The sequence below is a fragment of the Schistocerca serialis genome, chromosome 7 (genome assembly GCF_023864345.2).
Source record: "Schistocerca serialis cubense isolate TAMUIC-IGC-003099 chromosome 7, iqSchSeri2.2, whole genome shotgun sequence".
NCBI lineage: Eukaryota > Metazoa > Arthropoda > Insecta > Orthoptera > Acrididae > Schistocerca > Schistocerca serialis.
Genome location: NC_064644.1, coordinates 266,237,435 through 266,259,512, shown reverse-complemented (window position 1 = coordinate 266,259,512; position 22,078 = coordinate 266,237,435). Strand labels below are relative to the sequence as shown.

At 37.5% G+C, this 22,078-nt stretch overlaps 1 protein-coding gene across 5 annotated transcripts in view; it reads right to left on the bottom strand.

The window, feature by feature from the left end:
* LOC126412082 (calnexin) overlaps nucleotides 1–22,078 on the bottom strand; it is a 79,759-nt gene that overhangs the window by 27,225 nt on the left and 30,456 nt on the right. For all 5 annotated transcript variants that reach the window (XM_050081488.1, XM_050081485.1, XM_050081484.1 and 2 more), the window contains exons 3-8: nucleotides 19,713–19,875; nucleotides 17,619–17,914; nucleotides 17,359–17,526; nucleotides 5,600–5,859; nucleotides 3,793–4,024; nucleotides 3,521–3,661 (exon numbers count right to left, since the gene is read on the bottom strand). In XM_050081488.1, coding sequence (XP_049937445.1) covers nucleotides 3,521–3,661; nucleotides 3,793–4,024; nucleotides 5,600–5,859; nucleotides 17,359–17,526; nucleotides 17,619–17,914; nucleotides 19,713–19,875 — 1,260 coding nt within the window. The remainder of the gene's footprint in view (nucleotides 1–3,520; nucleotides 3,662–3,792; nucleotides 4,025–5,599; nucleotides 5,860–17,358; nucleotides 17,527–17,618; nucleotides 17,915–19,712; nucleotides 19,876–22,078) is intronic.

The following is a 22,078-nucleotide window of genomic DNA, read 5'->3' as shown; positions in this document are numbered from 1 at the left end:
TTACCTATAATCATGTCCTGGAATGAGGGACATCCTACCTGAGATACGTCCCACACATCCTAAAGTGGTATTCTGTCGCCCATCCAACCTCGACAACATTCTAGTCCATTCCTATGCCACTCCCAATCCCAACCCCTTGCCACAAGAATTGTACCCCTGTGGAAGACCCAGGTGCAAAACCTGCCCAATTCACCCACCCTGCAGTTCCTACTCCAGTCCTGTCACAGGTTTATCCTACTCCATCAGGATCCAAGCCACCTTTGAAAGCAGCCATGTCATTTACCAGCTCTGCTGCAATCATTGCACAGGTTTTTATATTGGTATGACTACCAACCAGCTGTCCACCTTTGGCCAAAAGAAAAGTACACCACACTGTGGCACAACATGCATCTGAACACAACACACTTGATTTCAATTGCTGCTTTACTACCCGAGCAATCTAGATCCTTCCGTCCACCACCAGCTTTTCTGAACTGCACTGATGGGAGTTATCCTTACAACAAATTCTCCACTCCCATAAATATCCCGGCCTCAACCTACGGAAACATACTGTCCCCACACAATGCACCCAACAGTTTCCATCCGCTCTGTTCTATCATCTCCTCCCCATTCTCGTCTCCCACCCTGTTTATTTGCAGTCCTCTGCCAACGCATTCCCCCCATCTTTCCCCACCTCTCTCTGTTTTTGTTCCTTCTTTCCCCACCTCCCTGCCCCAAAACTTCCATATGGTGAGTCTGTTGCCAGTCTAGTCCCTGCACACTCCACAAGACAGCATTTGTCTCTCTCCCCATCTGTACACTATCCCTTTCCCTTCCTCTTCCCCAGCCCCACCACATTGCTGCTTGCATCGCACGTGATGCATTTCGGCCCAAGATGCTAGAGTTGGCGGTCGTGTGTGTGTGTGTGTGTGTGTGTGTGTGTGTGTGTGTGTGTGGTTTTACTGACAAAGGCTGAAAGCCATGTGTGTCTTAATTGTGCCTTTCTGCAACTTGACATGTCTTCTTTACAGTAAGTAGCAATCTATCTTTTCTTACATTGTTGATATCCCTACCTGGATTTTCCATTGTAGGAATATGTGATTATTGTCAGACCTCAGAAAGCCAACTTCTACACACACTTCAGAACAGTACTCAGTTATCATGCAGCACCTAGGTTAACTTAAGGCCTTAACTATAGGAATGTATGTGAGGAGAAAAGAAGAAAGAAGTCTGAGACACACACACAAGTTTTTCCAACTGAAATACTGTTATCTGTCACTGTTCATTCATTCAAAAGTGTTACTTCCTTTGCCATCCCTAACCACAAGGGGTGCACAATTTGTGGGGCACGAGAACTTAATTAGTTGTATGGACTGGTGGTGATAAACGTTAAAACCCCATTTTTACATTCTTGCATTTTTGCTGCTTTTTTACATTCATTTTTGCCAGTCCCAACATAAGTTTTGTTCTCTCAATACAATGCTTTCCTGTCCATAATGATTCCAAATTACAACATTTTCCGCACTTTGAATTTTCTTTGATGTTATCACAACCTGTAAAATTGATTTTTAAACATAGATCATATTTCTGCTCAAAGTCAGCTTTGGAACGAGGCACAAAAAGCAGACTACATACAAAGTTATTGGTTAGGCAACATAAGGATAGTGCGGTAAGCAAAATTTTCATTGTCGGAATGTTGAGTCATGGCCACCTGTATAATAGGTTCCCAGTGTTTGGATGGTTGCTTGGTTGGTTCGGGGCAGCGGACAACCAGTGAGGTCATCGGTCACTTTGGATTAGGGAAGGATGGGGAAGGAAATTGACCATGCGCTTTCAAAGGAAACAAGCCGGCATTTGCCTGAAACGGTTTAGGGAAATCACAGAAACCCTAAATCAGGATGGCCGATGCAGGTTTAACCATCATCATCTTGAATGCAAGTCCAGTGTGCTAACCAAGTGCTCGGTCAGAGCGTTTGGAAGGGTGGGAGTATGTGCTGAATCACTGTCTTAATGATAATCACAATGTGATGACAGTGACTCTAGTAGCAACTTCCGTTCTACTCATTGTGTTGTATTACAACAGCTTTAATTTAATTTCACAGTCATCTACACAAATAAACACCACCTTTAAAGACAGCTGTGCCTGTAATGGGCTTCCACAAATCATTGTCACCTCCAAATAAAACACATTAATTAGTACTATATGAGCGGTCTTCAGTTTATATGACCTGACGAAAACATTCCTCCTCAAGATGCTCTGTAACATGATAATTTCTGTCCTCTTTCTAATCCAGGATGTCCCTAAACCGAGTTACCTGCTTGTCGGCAACAAGCTGTAGACTTCTTCTCTATGGTTTTCTGTTTACAAAGACTGCCAATTTTAGTGGTTTAACCAGCATTGTGTTACAAGTTTTAGTTACCGTAGTTTTATAATGATTATCAATTATAAGTCTCACATTAGAACACGAATAACTCTCTAACGTGGTTTCATAATAGACTTTTTCCATGTTTTATTTACACTTCTGGGAATAATCAGAACGAAGAGGGAAACCCAGCACTCTGCCACTGCCTTTGTGATTATCACGAAGACAAGGACTGAGTGCTAACACAAATAAACATGCATTTTTTTCTTCATTCCGACCATAAATAAAACATGGAAGCAAAAGTCTTTAGCAAAACCACATTAAAACGATATTCGTGTTCTAAATGCGAAACTCATTATTGATAATCATTATTAAATCACAGTAAATAAAATTTAACACAATATTGGTTAAAGGACCAAAGTTGGCACTCTTCGTAACCAGAGAACAATAAGTACAAAATCTAGAGCTTGTTGGGTTTCCTATACTTTCCTGCATTTTGCACTTTTTTGGGTCAGTCCACTGGAAAGTGTAAAAAGGGAGCTTTATTGTACATATAAATAAATATATAGAACATGAATGGATGTGGAGAATGTTGTGCTTGCAAAAACTGAGAAACCTAAAATAATACCATTCTCTATGACACTGCAAATGTGTTATCAATTAACTGACATTAATGCAAGATTACAATCCGTTGGCAATTCAAGAGCTCCTGAGTATTGACATGATGTGGGAGCTTGGTAATCATAGGGCACACCATCTAGATCATGAAAAAATGTAAATGAATATGCTGGGCTGTTAACAATATCCATCGATTGACTGCAATTCAAGAGCTCCCGAGTATTGACATGATGTGGGAGCTTGGTAATCACAGGGCACACTATCTAGATCATGAAAAAATGTAAATGAATATGGTGGGCTGTTAACAATGTCCATCAATTGACTGCTTTCTTAGTCTTAAAGCCTCCAGTTTTCCAGGGTACAAAGTTCACTACTGTAATACAGTTTTGAAAAATATTATATAAATAAAACAAACTAAAAATTGCCTTAATAAAAAAGTTTTTAGTATTGCTCTGTTGAAAAAATGATTCCATTCTGTTAAACTAAGAGAGAGAGAGAGAGAGAGAGAGAGAGAGAGAGAGAGAGAATAACAACTTCATACAGAATCATCACAAACTTACAGAATCCTTATCAATTTTTCTGCGTTTCAGTATAAAGGTTTCAGCTGCCCACCTCTCAGCAACAGCAGGATCATCAGTTACAATGATATTATCAAACAAAATCATGTTTGACATTGACCAAAGTTCAAACCCCACAGCTGACTGTAAAAAAGGATATGTGAAAGCATTTATATTCAATAACATGAAATATTATCCAACAATATAAGACAAGTGTTAGCTACTTCATAACTAAACCAACTTCATGCTGTAATAAGGAAGAAGCAAAATCTTACGATTGTTGTCATTTTGAAAGGTGACTTGTCCTCAAAGAAGTCAGGATTTGGAATGCGGCGAGGTTTCCATTTGCCCTTATAATTTGGATTATCAATAAGAGGTGCTCTCCATTTCCCTTTGTATGCAGGATTAGCTACCATAGGTGGTTTCCATGGCCCACAACCTGGAGCTTTCTCACATACAGGATTAGGAATTAATGGAGCCTCCCAATCTCCATCCATGTCTGTGTCCCTAGGAAAAAGGAGGTATGGTAAATACAACTCCACAACTCAAGAATTTAACTCGATAATCCAAGAATATAATTTGATCTCTCTACCGCAGTAGTATAATGGATTGCTTTACATATTCTATAATTCACATTTAACAGAATTAAATTGGAAACAGATTATAAAAAGTTATAGTAGCCATAGCTCACACACATCAAGATCAATTACCCTCATTTTGAATGACAAGGAATTAAATACGTCAGGCAATGTCAAAAAAGTTATTTTGTTTATGGGAAAGAAGATACAATTATACTCTCAGTTTAAGATTAAAATCATTCAGCTTGTAGGCATTATTAACATTTCCTATCCATCTGACCTACAAATGCAGTGACATTTACTGTCCCATATTGCCACCTCATTTGATTATGGGTGAATTTTTTTCACTGGTGATTATTAAGATCATGTACTTCACCACAGGACTGTTTAACAATTAAGAATGCAATACCATAAGAATTCACTGCTATTTTGGGATCTCTGTCAACACTCCCCCCACTTCCCCTCCCCCCACCCCTTCCTGCCTGCCTCTTGAAGCTGTGCCTAGCAAGCCTGTCATGCCTCCATGTAGCCCCTGCACTTTCTGCCAGACAGCACTCCCCCTCCCTCCCCATCCGTATCCTCCTAACCCTCCCCCTTCCTCCACATTGTTACTTTCATTCAATGTGACAGCTGCAGCCTGGTCCTAGCTGCCAGAGATGGTGGTCATGCAGGTGTGAAGAATGCTTGCTTGTATTAATGTGTATGCATCTTTTATTTTCTGAAGAAGGCTTTGGTCAAAGCTAAATGTGTAATAGTCTATTCATTGTGCCTGTCTGCAATTCAACGTGTCCTTTTTACAGTGACGAGCAATCTACCATTTTACTAATGTTGTTGGTATTCGAACCTGGAGTTTCCATTGTTAGTATTTTTTAAAATATATGAACAACTGTGGTAATTGCCCTTTTGTCCTACACTGTCAACTTACTATATGATAGAAGTACATATAATGGTAGTTGTGGCTTTTTTTATTCCAGTACTATGCTGTATACAATAATAACGATAAGACAAAGAAGAAACCATATTTGTGTGATGGAGAAATTATTAATTTGTGCTGGAGATGAAGCTGTGAAAAGTAAAAATTTCACTAATGAATTAAAGTTAAATTTCCTCAAAGGAACATCTAGAGCACAAAGCAAATAATCACTGGCAATTAGTAAAGTGGAAGGTACCAAAAGCTAAAAGCTGAATTAAGCATGAAAATAGAAGGAAAGGGAACATTAATACACAAAAATTAAAGTCCAGTAACCTTCAAATGAAATGCTAGTTTCAACATCACACTGCTTTATTAGGCATAATACTACTAGAGGTGGTATGGCTCTGCCTTGCTCTGAACTGACTTGTCTGGCACGTGGGAAATCTACTGTTTAACACAGAATCAAAACCAAAGTGAAGGTTGGCATTGCAAAGCACTGTTAGAGGTAAAAGCAGAGTTACTGATTGCAAAGAAATTATTTTATCACTAGCATTAAGGGGAACACAACAACAAGTACACTAAATTATTTACCAATCATCAGGTTTCTCTGCATTTGGGTCAGGTATCATCTCTGGTTCATCTTCTAGCCACCCTTCTGGTTTTGTTGCACTGCTATCAACAATCATAGCAGGTGCATTCTCATCCCAGTCATCAGGTTTTCGAGCATCTGGGTCTGGTATCTTCTCTTTCTCATCCCAGTCGTCAGGTTTTTTATCATTTGGATCATCAATCTCATTTGGGGGATTAACAGGAGGAGTGAAGTCCTCTAATAAACTTCCTTCATTAATCACCTGTTGAAAAGCAAGAACAAATTCATGACATGAACATTTGGTGAGTACTCACATCGAACCATACTACGAGTAAATTGTACATTAGTGCTTGACAACCGTTTAAGAAAAAATCCCTTTGAAGTCTGTGAGGCTCGAGGTGATGCTAATTCAGTTCAAGGAAGGCTAATTAATGAAAGAATTTCCAAGTGATGAAACAAATCAAACAATGGAAAATCCAGGATGAAACGTAACAATATTATAAGAAGGAAAGTTGCCACTCACCATATAGCGAAGATGCTGAGAGAGAGAGAGAGAGAGAGAGAGAGAGAGAGAGAGAGAGAGAGAGAGAGAGAGAGAGAGAGGGGGGGGGGGGGGGGGGGGGAGCAGGGAATGGGAGTATATTGCACTGTCATCAGTGTGCTCTGTCTCTGTCAAATAACACACTATAGGATGGAGTACAAAAGCACCATTTGACCTATCAGTTTCACTGGGACCACAATACCACCTTCTATGCCGGCATGACAAGTAACAAGTTGTCTGCTCACATGAATGACCATCATCAAACTGGGGCCTAGAGAGAGCTGGACCACATATGTGCTAAACATTCCATCCAACAGACTGTGTTTCACTTTGCTGACTGCTTCACAAAATGTTCTATCTGAATTTTTCCATCAACACCAGTTTTCCTGAATTTCACAGATGGGAACTCTCCCTACAACACTCTTCAATCCTGTAGCTCCTGTGGCCTCAACCTTAGCTATTTACTGCCCTCCATCTACGCCTCTCTCTTTTCCTACTCCCACTACAACACTACAAACACACCTTCTCTCATGCCTATGCACCTACATTCTACATAGTCCTATTGCCTTCTATATTCTCACCCCAGCCCTGCCCCAGCACAGTCAACTGATGCTGCACCTAGCAGCCCTATCTGGCCCTGGCAGCACTACATTCTTTCCCCAACCCTAGCCAGCTATTCCACCCAATCCCCACCCCACCCCACAATTCGTCCTTACCCATAATAGCTAGCCCAGCTAAATTGCTGCTCATGTCAGATGCAGTTGTAGTCAATCCTTTGAATCTGGTGACATAAGTGGCCATGTGTGTGTGGTTGTCTATTGCAGAAGAAGGACTCTGTCCAAAACCTGAAATATTTCTAGCTTTCTAGCATTCCTTTTCATTCTGCCTGTCTGCCATTCAACGTCTCCTCTAAGTGATGAGTAGCAATCTATCCTTTCCATATTATTGGATTTCAACAACACACTCCAGCTGTACTTTCCACTGGTAACTGGAAGTGCTGGGGCTCTGCATGGAGATACTACTTCAGTTTCTGAAACTCACTAGAAAAATTTATATACTCAGAAAACTGTCAGTAACACTTCCTAATGTAATTCTTCCTGTGTTTGCATTATGGCATCCATTATGAACACTACAATGGACAAATATCCACACCATACCTAAACTAACAAGAAAATCAACTAAATTGTCATATGCAACCAGAAGGGGGTTGCTAGAGACAGGTGTTTCAATGATGCTATTGCCTTCTTATATGCTGATCACCCTAGCTGTGTGTCAGAGCACATTATATTTATGAAGAATTAATCTTCAGCAGAGAAGACAACAACGATGTGCATATTAACGTGATTTCCAAGAATGGACTCCTAAGTAATGAGTGTCTTACACGTAACTCAATAACCCAAGCGAGTGCTATGAAAATATTCTCCAAATATTTCACTGCAGTTTTCGTTCTCTGAAGAAAGGAAGGCAGGAAGGAAGACAGATGATGGTTAGTTTTACGGTTTAATGTACTATCAAGTTAGATCAGAAACTTTCCAGAGTTTACTTCATGTAACAGAGCAACTACACAAAACTTAAGGTGAATAGATTGGGGAAACGGGTTGAACTTTTCCAAAATGTGGGTTCAGGATCTTAACCACTGCGCCACAGTGATATGTTTTGTTCTTGAACAGGCACGACCCAATTGTAAGTCTTATGAGGCAAAACAGTATGACTCCTGCAGAAGTCTTTCTAATGTAAGTCACCAACAGTTCTTCCTCAGTAACATTCAGTAAATTTGAGTCTTTTCTACGGATGTAACATTCTTATTGCCGTTACAGACACCTTCCATTATGTATGAGCCCGTAGGGTACCTGGTTCATATGGACGCTGAGTTATTCCACAGGTGCATGCCAGTTGGTCTTCATGCACCATGGCACTCTGAAACTTCATAGTTTCTAAAACTGTTATTTACCACAGTACTATGACATAAAGGCAACTGACAAACTTCTGTATTTTGTAAATATTGCCTGTATTGGCTTATCTACAAAACTAAACAGCTTATTCAGTTATCATGCATTTGCTGAATAGCTTGCTTTAGTTTTCAATACCAATTTTAAGTCCTACTTCAAATCATATTTGACAAGTGATTCATTTCCCAGATGCTCAGTAATACACTGTCGATGAAAATTTTCTTTACAGCTAATTTTAAATTTATGAATACTTCCTATAATACCCCACAAGACATACTAACAGAGCAAAATATAGTTACAGGATTTTAACAAAAATATTCACTAATACGAACAACATAAGCTACTCATGACAGTTGTAAGTGAAATTTGTAGGCCTATGAACAGCAGTCAGTCTTCTTATAAGCTTAACATAGCCAGAGCACATACAGGACATGTAAGAACAACAAAGTTTCATGTAAACGCCAACACGAAATCAGCAGTTTTTAACGACATTATGCAAACTGGTGTATATAATCAAATTTCATGGAAGCTGACATTTTCCTTGCTCCTGTGAAAAATGTCAATCGGATGCTACCAGTTTAATAACATTAGTAACTGATAGTTATTAAATACTGAAACTGGATCTTGACTTTCTTTGTCATTACAATCCAGGAGGATCATGTTGAAACATGGTATCCCGGCTGAGACACCAGTTGAAATATGGTATCCCGGCTGAGACACAAAGTTGAAATATGCTCACTATTTTTATTTACTTTAATTTGGCATATTTCTTGGCAGTACCTTTTCCGCTAGATGTTTACAAGGCGGTATTGGTCTTGGCTTCAGTTGTCTAGTGGAAGAATGATTCCACAATGCATCTTTGTCGGCTGCAGAAATGACCTGGTTCAATGTGTTTGCCTCATTTTTGGTGCTTCAAATACCATTTCTTCGAATGTAGTTTCTTCTTAAAGTTTATATAAAAAAATAGTAACATAATTCAAGATTATTTATGACGGCGACCTGCACATTCTTCTACCGTCAACACACGCCGAAAGTTAACTGCCGACTGACTATAGTCAAAGACGACTCCAGCGTCAAAGACATTTTACACAACACACAAGCTTCCACTTGTAATCAGTCTCTTTGCTATTCTTTGACACATTTACTAATAGTAATCAATATGCTTTCACTCTCAAAAATATAAGTAAATTAACATATAATAAGGCAAATTATAATAAAAAAAATTCTGACAAAAAATATAAGAAAACATTTACAATTTGGTATGGACAAATCCGGTAGAAAATAACACATCTCCCAGATCCATTACAACTGCTCCCCAGGGCTTTTGTTGTTATGGACATATACAACAAAATCCCGACCACTCTCAGTAATGGATCTGTATTACACAATTAGTACATTAATGATGCAGTCTGATAACCTATTCCAAATTTGGACTCTTTGAATCTGTGGATTTGTTACTGGCTGTTGTTGCAATGATTCTTTCCCATCAATCCCATACACAAAAAATTCAAGTAAAGAAATTATTTGACATGACAAATATACATGGTATAAAACATACATGAGAAATATTCTAACATACAGCATACAGATTGAAAATAATAGAAAGGTAAAACTCATTTCCTAGAATAAGATTTAAATTTTTTTTATATATTAATGTTAATTTCATTATGCTTACATATTGTACAGTAAAAATGATACTGGACATATATAGTGTAGTGTTTTTTTTCTATATATTTGCCTTTGTATATTTTTTTTTACTTCTGATTTTTTAAAAATTTTTTTTACTCATGTTTTTTGTATATTTTTGCTTATGATTTTCTTTTTAAAATTTTTTTTATTTTTTTACTCATGTTTTTTGTTTTGTATATTTTTTGCTTATGATTTTCTTTTTAAATTTTTTTAATTTTTTTACTTGCGTTTTTTTATTTTTTATTTTTTTGCTTATGATTTTCTTCTTTTAGTACAGCTAAAGATACATCAGTATTATCTAAATTTCTTGCAATTATTTATGTACACTTGCCTCTCTACTACAATATTACTACAAGTCACATTCTTGTGAAGAGTACTTTCGCTCCCCACAACATCAGTATAAACAACAATAAATTGCTCATATATCATGAGGCTTTATCTAAAATTGTTTTCGAAACTTATACCTTTGCATGCATGTCCTCACATGCATGCCTTCACCCACAGGGAAGACTTAGCTTCCAAAAATTAGAAAAATTCAGAAATGCTCACTAGGGAGATTTTTTTTTTGTAAAAAAGTAAAAATAAATCTTTCTCTCATTCTTTGTTACAACAGTTTTTTTTCATCAGTTTCAATTAACATGTGACTTCAAATTATTAATTTATACATGCAAATATACATACTTGGTTGTACAGGTAGTTTTGTTCTAACAAGCATATTCCAGTGGAGGACTTTTGTTTTAGATGATAATAGGTTATTTAAATTTTTGAAATTATGATTTCTGTTTATATAGTTTCAAAGAGACAACATTCCTGAGACCAAATAATTTCTTTGACTTAGGGTATACCAAACGATAAGCATTAGGGTGTGGATTTTCTATGACTTTTCTCATGCTTGAGCAACATTCTGCTTGCAAATGCTATGGTACAATGTATCTTAACTCCATTCTCTACTCTTTCTTGAAATAACTCTGCTCCAAGCCCATAATTACTGCTATCAGTGTTCAAACAAAATGGTAAATTAAAATCAGGTCTATGTAATAAGTGTTGCTTCCTCAACTCTTGCTTAATTTTATCAAACTCTTCCTGACAACTTTTATCCCAAACCCAAACAGTGTTTTTCTTAAGTAACAGACTTAAACATGGTGCATTCAGACTATGACCACTTATATGTTTTCGGTAATAACCGCATAACCCAAAGAACGATTTTAATTGTTTTTTAGTCTTAGGAATAGGAATTTCTGAAATTGCTTTAATTTTTTCTGGATCTGCCAAAATTCCCTTGTCTGTGACAACATGACCCAAAAATTTTAATTCAGAAACTGCAAATTTACATTTCTCCAATTTCAATGTCATCCCCACTTGTTCTAAGTTTTTCACAAACTGACTTCAAAATCGAAAAATGTTCCCCCCCAATTTTGCCCTGTAACCAAAATGTCATCTACATAAATTATCAGTTTAGACGCAGGTTCTTGCCCCAGTACATGATCCAAAGCTCTTATAAATTCAGAAACAGAAGAATTTAACCCAAATGGCACAACACAATATTGGTAACTCTTACCATTGTACAAGAAAGCAGTATATTTCCTAGAATTAACCGAAAGGGGTACCTGATGAAAACCCGAAGTTAGATCCAAACTTGACATATATCTTATATCTGTAAATTTATAGAGTAACTCATCAATACTTTCAGGATGGTCTGTCTGTCTGAACAAAATTTTGTTTAAGTGTCTAGAGTCCAAAACCAATCTTACTCCACCATCTTTTTTCGAAACTACTACTAGAGGATCATTATATGCACTGATACTCCTTTCTATTATATTACATCCTTCCATCTTTTTCAGCTCTTTCTCAACAGCAGGTCTTTTTGATATTGCAATACTGTATGGTTTTATGAAAAATGGTTCATGAGGTTTCACCTGAAGCTCACACTGATAACCCTTTACCCTACCAGGTATGTCACTGAAAACATCACTGTATTCCCACAGCAGATTTTCTAACTGTTGTTTTTGCTCCCCAGATAAATTTTCAAATTTACTAAATTCCCAAATTCAACTTCATCAGTATCAAATCTATGAGTTTCAATATTCTCCAATCTATTTTCTTTTAGCAAATTGATACTGTCAAAATTTCCATTACTCTGATCACCAAGTGTGTTCACAAAATTTGTCTGAATGTATTCCCTTTCACTAGTTTCCTCAAAAGTTTTCTTCCAACCCAATCAAATGCTGTATTTACTTTTACTATCCAATTCATACCCAAAAGAAAATCCTCATTAAATTCCTGAATTACAAAACATCCATGTGTGAACAACTTGCCTTCAATTAAAAATGTCACTAAAGCCTGGCTTTTTACCAATTTACTGCTCTTCCCAGTAGCACCTTTTATCTTTACCCCAACAACTGGCATTTCAACAAAATCTTTCCCCACTCTCAATTTCTTGCTTAACCTTTCAGATATTCCTGAGATCTCACTTCCTGTATCAATTAAACAATTACCAATCCATGAACCAATTTGAACTTTTATATAAGGACTGCAAAATTGATCACTTTTCTCAGAACCTGTATCCTCATGTAATAAATCACTTTCAATTTCCCCAAACCTATACTTATCAGAATCATGTGGTGTATCATTACATGTATTATTTGTCACAGTTATAAAATTTGCCCAAGATACAAAATTGTCATTAGTACTCTCTATTATCTCAAATAGCCAAGAATTTTCATCCAAATCACATTGTATACTATTGAAGTACTTATCCTTCACTTTTCAAAAATAAAATATCTCATCTTTTTCCACCACTCAGGACATACAGTTTCACATACATTAATAAGCATATTTCTAAAGTTCTTGTCAAAAGAAATAGTTTCACTGTTCAGCCATAAATTCATAAGAAATGTGTGTGTGTCATTAGTATCTGTAAAAGTTTCACTTAGGCTAGAAGTTATACATGTGTCATCATTATTAGTGTAGTCAGATTCTTTACCAACAACATCAAAATTCACACTTTCACATACACCCAGCTTGTGAGCCTTATTCATCCTGGTAACATCCCTGGGAATTTCTATAACATTTTCACTATCTAATCCATTTTAAACCATATGTATACCCAACTCCCTATTTAAACTAATGAAATACCTTTCCTCAACATCATCATCAATACCATTACTATCATAATCAACTTTATCATCAACATCATTATCATTACACATATTCAGGTCATACACATTCAAATTATTCCCCAAAATATAATTTCCCCTTTCTAAAGTTACCAGATCCCTTTCACCAATATTTTCATTCTCACAGCATGCATTCTCTCTTTCATTCACACATGTCTCTGAACTACTACGAATTACATCATCTGACAAAGTGTTGTTCTTTTCTGCCCACGTGTAAAACTCTGTCAAATTAAATGAATCACAATTACTTTTACCTACTGTATGTTCTTGTGTACTGAAAATTTTATCTTTATCAATATCATCATTATTTTCCTCTTGAAATTTCTTCAATAAGTAACAACTAATGACCTCATGTGATAGCTTAGGTTTGGAACTGTCATGTTTGGGTTTATGATAGTCACATCCATTGGTCCTTTCATCATGCTCACCTTCTGCCTCAACCTTGCGGACCTTCAAGGGGGTGTCTACTTGTTTTTTATTTCCTGAATTACAACTTGTTCCTGCTTGAACTTCTGATTGTGGTTCTGACAATGTCTCTGATCAACATTTCCATTCCCATTCCTATGCCAAACATTACCTGATTGTTGGTAGTTTCTGTTGTACTGATCTCTAGCAAAATTTCTGTGATTTTGATCCCTAAAGTGTTCTCTATTTTGTTGATTATTTCCGCGAAAATGTTGTTCTTGTTTTGGATAAAAATTATGGTCCTTCTTTTGAAAATTGTTATATCCCCATGAATTTTGACTGACACCATGATAATTGTTTTGTTCCCTTTTTTGAAAGTTATCATTTCCCCAATTTTGATCATTACCTTTCTGAGTAAACCCACTACGTGTTCTTGTTGTTACCCTATCCAACTTTTCAATATAATTGAGAAACTGCTCTACATTACTATCAGGACAATGAACTAAACTCAACTGCATTGCTGATGGCAATCTTCTCTTTAAGGTATCAATTTTGATCAAGTCATCCAAAGGTTTTGTTAAATGAATAAGTTTTTGAAGTTCACTTTTGCAAAATTGTTTCACGTTCCCATCTGATTCTCTATAGTTTCTCCCATTCAAAACTTCACTTTTGATTCTAGTTTGTTTAACATCATCCCAAATATTTTCCAGAAATTTTGATTCATATTCTGAAAAGGTCATCCCCAAAGTTACAATCTGGTTTGCCCAAGTCAAAGCTCCCCCTTCCAAGAATTTTTTCACAAATTTAATTTTCATATCATCTGGTGAGTGAGGTAAAAAAACAATCCTTACAATACTGTATAAAATCAACGGGATGTAAGGGTCCATCTACCGAAAAGTGCTTCACTGGAATATTAAGATACAAGATTGTATGTGTTGACATTGTGATTTTTGCTTTGAAATTCAATGTCAAAACTTTCAATTTTTTTCGCTAAGTTCTTTGACAGATTTTTTGTTCAAATGGTTCAAATGGCTCTGAGCACTATGGGACTTAACATCTGTGGTCATCAGTCCCCTAGAACTTAGAACTACTTAAACCTAACTAACCTAAGGACATCACACACAACCATGCCCGAGGCAGGATTCGAACCTGCGACCGTAGCAGTTGCGCGGTTCCGGACTGCGCGCCTAGAACCGCTAGACCACCACGGCCGGCAGATTTTTTTTGTTTTCTAAATCATTGCACTCTACTTTTTTTCTAGAGTAACCAAACGATAGTCAGTTTCTTGTTGTACATTTTTTACTAAAACTTTTGTGTTCTCATCCAAATTTTTAATTTCCCCTTTTATCTCATTAAAATCAATTAAATTTCTTTCCCTATCTGTCAGTACCTCATTTTTTACAGTATTAATTTCATCGCTCAATTTAGCATCAATTTCATTTACTTTTGCTTCCACAGATTCAATTTTTTCCTCAACACTGCCAACTCTGTTCGAAAGATCACCCACTTGGGTATTGACTGCTTGGACTTGCAACAAAATGTTATCAGTTTTTTCATCCCAGTAAGTCTTATTGTCGTCAACTGATTGTCTAATTTCTTTCGTGAAATTTACAAGAAAACTTTTTAAATCAAATTGATCAGTTCTTTCTGTTTCATTCGACCTGTCCTGATTTTCGAAGTCTATTAAATTACTACTTTCTACTTTAGGCACAATACTCTCGAAAATCTCATAAGTCATTGTGAAGAAAAAAAATGTATACACAACAATACAAAACAAGATAAAAATATTGTTTTAACAAAATACGAGGGTTTCGTGACTTATCTGGAACACTCTTCTACTGTTGCAAATCAACGTTTTCTATCCATGTGACTGTTGACCAAAATTCTTGAAATTACTTCTTCTGTCATGAACTACATTTTTTGCCGAAACATTACTTCTCCAAAACTTTTACTTCCTGATGAACACAAATACTGTAACACACATTCTGAAAAAACTGGTATTAACACACAAAAATTTTCTTCCTCGTAGCACTGTTGAAGATCTCGTGAACACAATATCCCGGCTACAATCCCCAGTTGAAATATAGTATCCCGGCTGAGACACCAGTTGAAATATGGTATCCCGGCTGAGACACAAAGTTGAAATATGCTCACTATTTTTATTTAATTTGGCATATTTCTTGGCAGTACCTTTTCCGTTAGATGTTTACAAGAAGACTTTTATCCATTGTGGATGTTTACAAGGCGGTATTGGTCTTGGCTTCGGTTGTCTAGTGGAAGTATGATTCCACAATGTATCTTTGTCGGCTGCAGAAATGACCTGGTTCAATGTGTTTGCCTCATTTTTGGTGCTTCAAATGCCATTTCTTCAAATGTAGTTTCTTCTTAAAGTTTATATAAAAAAAATAGTAACATAATTCAAAATTATTTATGACGGCGACCTGCACATTCTTCTACCGTCAACACACACCAAAAGTTAACTGCCGACTGACTATAGTCAAAGACGACTCCAGCGTCAAAGACATTTTACACAACACACAAGCTTCCACTTGTAATCAGTCTCTTTGCTATTCTTCGACACATTTACTAATAGTAATCAATATGCTTTCACTCTCAAAAATTTAAGTAAATTAACATATAATAAGGCAAATTACAATAAAAAAAATTCTGACAAAAATGTAAGAAAACATTTACAATTTGGTATCGACAAATCCGGTAGAAAAGAACACATCTCCCAGATCCATTACAATGTGTAACCTCAATATAACGCATCACTTCCAGCATTATAAACCAATGCTACAAATGTGGCGTCATTTGAAAATACCCTAATTCTAATAAACACTGAAGGTTTTCGAGAGATCTTTAAAGTATGCATCGTAATGCAGCAGTACAAACACAAAAACAACCAAATATGGCACTTTAGCTTTGCAAAATCGTAAATCGAGAGCGCGCCTACTCAGATGACTGATTATATTAACAACAACACGATAAAGCATCTTCCGTATACTTGGAATGTGAGGCCTCAGGAGCAATGATTATTCTCATTATATAGTCAAAAAGCAACATTTCTCATTAGCAGAAAATGTGAACATTACCAAATTTACATTGTTTTACTAAAGACAGATTGTCTTCTATGTTCGTATACAGGGTAACTGCAAACAATTCTGTACCATATCAAACTGAACTATCAGGTGATACTTGGGCCAATTAAACCATGAAAGGCTACTTGAAATGTTTCAACAACCAACTTTAAGTGATGAATCTATGAATATTCTATGACTATGTATCAATCCCTTAAGCACCTACAGATAAGATCAGGTCATTCTTCTCATACTCCATACACAAATGGAATGAGAAAAAACCCTAATAAGTGGCACATGTGAAGTACCTTTCGCCATCCACTTCACAGTGGTTTGCAGTCTGTGCTTGAAGATGTGGTGACAAATCGGCAGCATAACGTATCGAAAGTGAAGTTTGAAGTTATCACAATGCTTTTTAATGAAAAACTTTCAAGTGTATCATTGTAGTGTTTTTTGTCTTTAACTGATTATATTTAATAGATTTAATATAAACGTTGCTCTTTTTCAATAATGTAAATAAATGTGGTAGTTAACATCAATAAATACAAAGTAACAGAGATGTATGTATTTCATTTTCATCATAACACTGTAAAACAGTAAAACAAGATAAAAATAAAAAGTTCATATGAGACTTTAAAAGTAAGCCATCAAAAAATAATACTATTACTGGGGGGTGGGGCAAATCCACACACACAAATTGGTGAACAAATTAGGAGCATACCTGGTCATACAATAAAGCATTTTTTTCGTGTTCCTAGTGATAAGTTACATGCTGCAGATGTGGTCATAATAATGGGATGTAGCTGAGTACGTGAGTTCATGGGAATTAAATGTGCCTATCAAGCAAAATCAATACGAAATTAACTTTAGTTGCTGTTGTATATTCTTCAGTCTCACAAATTATAAAATGATACAACTTACCTTGTTGTCTAAGCTAATGGTAAACGAATTGTCAGGCCGTACCACTAGGGTGTAGAGATGGGGCTGTTTGTCTTTGAAAGGCTCTTCCAGGCGTTCTTTAGGTTTCTTGCAATGCTTTTCTGATAAAGTTCCATTAACTGGATTTTTGTGTCGGAAGATAAAGTGTAACTGCATGAGAAACACAATGTTAGGCCTCATAAAATATTTAACACAGAAATAACAGTACAATAACAAATGAGACAGTATGCGTAGACACACACCTTATGATCATTACCACACTTGTCTGGCCCAAACATAATGGTGTACGGCGTTTTATCGTGGAATTGGCGCAAATCGGCAGTGGCCTTTCCTGCTGAAAGCAGCTTGAGATACGCACCACCGCATTCTTGTCCTTCCTGCAGGACTACTTCGTACTGAACAATGAGTGGCTTATCTACAAAGCTAAATGGCTTATCCAGCCGCGCTGAAATTGCTGCGTGCTTTGCTTTACTTTTCAGTACCAATCCCAAGTCTCCTTTCAAACCATCTTTTACAGGAGGTTCGACTTCCCACCTGCCTAGTGATACAGAAATTTAAAAAGCAAGACAAAAAGGTTACAAATGTCTTCGCAGTTAATTCTAGACTTACAAATTCTTCTAACAAAATTCCAAAAGCTGTATAGGCAAAATAAAATATCAAAAGCTGCAACATGGTCGCGAATTGAACAGTGACCCAAAAATAGAATAAATCTCCTTTACTTCACATCTATGGTGACAAATTTTTATGTCATCAGACTACCAGTTTTGGTCTATAATGACAATTTTCAGATCGGTTTTCTAAAAACATGTCCTAATATACTGGAAAAAATATAATCAAAAAATTTTGAAAATGAAAAAGACATGGTGGGAATCATCTACAATTTAGGTCAAAGGCATGTATAGTTCACTTGAAAACATCACCGTATTTACTCGAATCTAAGCCGCACCTGAAAAATGAGACTCGACATCACGCATCACGGAAAAAAAAAAATGGTCCCGAATCTAAGCAGCACCTGAAATTTGAGACTCGAAATTCAAGGGTAGAGAAAAGTTTTAGACCGCACCTCCAAATCGAAGCAAAGTTGGTCCACTGTAGCATGAGACACAATTTAGGTCGAAAGGATGAAGATACAGCTACAGTAGTTTGGTTCGAGTCGTAAGCTTAACAGTTAAGATTTACCAAATAGCCATTGCTATGTGTCAGGCGCTCCCTCCGTATTTATACGGGTACCCTTCCCTTTTCAAGTGCTTCGTCTGGTTTGAATCGATCGCGTATTTTGCTTTGATCTGATAAGTGTCATACTCTTTGTTATAGATGTTTACGTCACTCTAAGCTGAAAATGCATTATTGTACTGTGTCATGCATTGTTTGTCGCATTCTGATAATGAGTGTTTACGACCTGTAGCCGCTCGCGGCATGGCTCGCTTTTCTGCGCGCTACCGTCACTTACAATATAAAAAAGAGAGGAATTTTCTCATAAGCGAAACAAAAGCAATAGACTGCTATCTGTTGTTACTTACACTGCTGCTTTCTTTGATAATGGCAACAAGAACCAAATCATAGACTGCGTATGATAGAAGATGTTCTGAACGAGAGTTTAGCGAACATTTTTCTCTGTTTGAAAATCTTTGCAGACGCCTCTTTAGTACATTACATTCTGCACAGAAATTAGGGGCATTTTAGATTTAAAAATCTAGTCAGTTGCCGTGCTTCATTTCTGACTGTATCACTATTCGGCATAAGAATAATACAAATATAAACATGACACGATATGTATATTCTTCCGCGTTTGCTGTTGTCTCACTCTAGTTTCGTAGTTTATTAGGCAGACAGGATTTAAATGAGATAGCAACAAACACGAAAGAATACCCGGCATAATGTTTACATTCTTCTACCTTCTCTTTAATTTATTTGCTAAGGCAAAGGTTTTAGTGCCAGTATTTATCTTTGTGCCTGCAAAGCATCCCTGTGTACCGCTACATATATTCGACGGCAGAAGTTAGTTGTGGCGGCACCTACCAACATTTTTCAGGACTTCCACTTACTTTGCACTCGATTCTAAGCCGCAGGCAGTTTTTTGGATTACAAAAACCAGAAAAAAAGTGTGGCTTAGGTTCGAGTAAATACGGTAATTAACTTTAAGTGTAAAGGAAACTTTTTATGTTGGAAAATATATAGCAGACCAACACAACTATCATTAACAAAAATCAAATAATAGAAACTCCAGGTAGGAATAACAACAACGTAGGAAAAATACAGATTGCTACTTATTCTAAATATGAATATTGTTGCAATTCGTTTTTATTTTCATATTGCATTGGATGTACATTTCTTACCATCATACTTTGCTATGTTCTCATCAATGCCTTCTTTCTTTGCTTCAGAACTAACCCATCTCTGTTTGAATCGATTCACATCATCAAAATGCTCAGCAAAATAAACATTTCCAGATGGTCTAGGACTCTCATAATTTATTTCTTCGTTTACAACTGCCTCTTCCTGCAACATAGTAAGCACAAATCAATCAAAACACAATTATGATATCTAAGAAAACAAACCCAGCAAACTGTACTGATCTAGCTTCTTCCTTTGGTTCACCAGGCAGGGGGGGGAAAAAAAAAAAAAAAAAAAAAAAAGAGCTACTGATCAAACAGAGAATTCTATAACACTATTTGAAAAATGAAACATTGGAATATCCAGGATGGAACGTAACAATACTATGAAAAGGAAAGTTGCTACTCACCATATAGTGGAGATGCTGAGTTGCACATAGGCAGAACGCAAAAAGACTGTCACAATATAAGCTTTCGGTCATCAAGGCCCCCCCCCCCCTTTGGCAACTGAAGCCAAGTGTGTGTGTGTGTGTGTGTGTGTGTGTGTGCGCGTGCATTTTCGACAAAGGCCTTGATGGCCGAAAGCTTATGTTGTGACAGTCTTGTTCTGCCTATCTGTGACTCACCATCCCCACTATATGGTGAGTAGCAACTTAGCAACTTTCCTTTTCATAGTACTGCTATTTAAAAAACTGAAGACTTCAATTTAACAGCCCACTGATGACAATGTCATTGGCAAAGAAACAGGATCTTGGGCCGGGGAGGGGGGGGGGGGGGGTTGGCTACTGTGGCTAATCAGTACTGGATGGCTGGGCATGGATTTGGACTGTGTCTCCTCCTGACAGCAAATGTACCGGCTGAACCACTGTGCCACCTTGTTCAGTGTGCAATTTGAGGAGGAGTGTCTGTGGTATTGATTAGTGCAGAATGCATAATGCTAAAAGGAGATTAAAAGAACCGCCAACAACAGAAATTAATTACCAGTAGATAGTTTGGAAAACTAGTCCATCAAACCCCCTTTGTTGGTCCGAGTGTAGCCAAGCACTAGTATGACAATCCAGTTGTAAAACATGTCACTCAATCCACTGTCAATGTTTGCCAACACATCCTGCCTGGATCCTATCAGACACCTCCAACACCAGCATTCTCTGAGTTATCCACATAGGAACTTGCCTTCCAACATGTTCTTCAGTCCTACTATATTCCCAGTCTCCATATCTGCTACTCATTAAACTATACCTAACTCGCACTCTTGTTTCAATCCCAACAGCATTCCTCTGTTACTCAGTTTAGTTAAGTTATTATGCCTCCAAATTCTTACTGATGCTGAAATTTTTTTTTGAGCTTCCGGCTACATCAAAGTGCTTAAATACCTTCCCCACCATCGTGTCAGACAAAGGGCGCAAAAATTCATGATGGCCTTCAATCAATTTTCCGCAGGCGTCTAAATAACAAATGTTAAAAGCAGTGGGAACCTCTGACACCATAGCTGTGCTCACAATATTCTTTAGCACATACAGAGGCAATCCTGTCCACGACCATAGCCCAGAAGAGCACCTCCTCAATGGGTAGCAACCACATACTCTACTCAATACCGTTGCCCCCAAAGCTTCAGAAACCTGGACCTGCCATGTAGGGCCCTATCCACTGGGCACAGCAGTGAGAGGATGCTCATAGGGAACAGAAGACGTATGGATGCCAGTTACGCTGGTTACCACCACTTGTGGACAGTGCCTCGCAATAGTTGATGTGCTATGGAATTTGGAGCACCGTCTTAACAACCAACTCTGTCCTCACCTACCGACTGCACCACTGTCGGTGGCTCAGTCGGCCCTCAAAAGCTCATCGTTGCCTGCCTCTCAACCGCATGGGGTATAACTTGCGCCTCAGACCACGAGCACTGATTCCTGTGGATGCAGGCATGGAAAACGAGATCTTGCTGGATCCTCAGCTGATGTCATCCAGGGTGCAGCACCTCAGCTCGTTGCCAGTCAAGTCCAGTTCCTCTCAGCAAATGGTGCCACATATTCACCTTCCAAAGCATCACCAAGGACACTTCCAGCTCTATGTGCTCATTTCAGACAGGAGGGATCCAGCGATTTTGAAAGCTCTCTGGAGGGCATGGAACTTGTTAGACAGCACTGCTACATCTACAACTGCTGGCATCACCACTGCATCATTGGCCACGGCCACACCCAACTTGTTGGCCTATAAGTGCTTGCAGTTGCCCTTCAAAGCTAGCAGCACAGCGGCTCAGTCTTTAGCCATAATTTGTCTGTGCTCTTGTACTGCTGCCACAATAGATCGTTGTTCTAGGTCTTAGGATTTGCTATGCGTTAAGTTTTACTCTTCGATAATCTTTCACACTT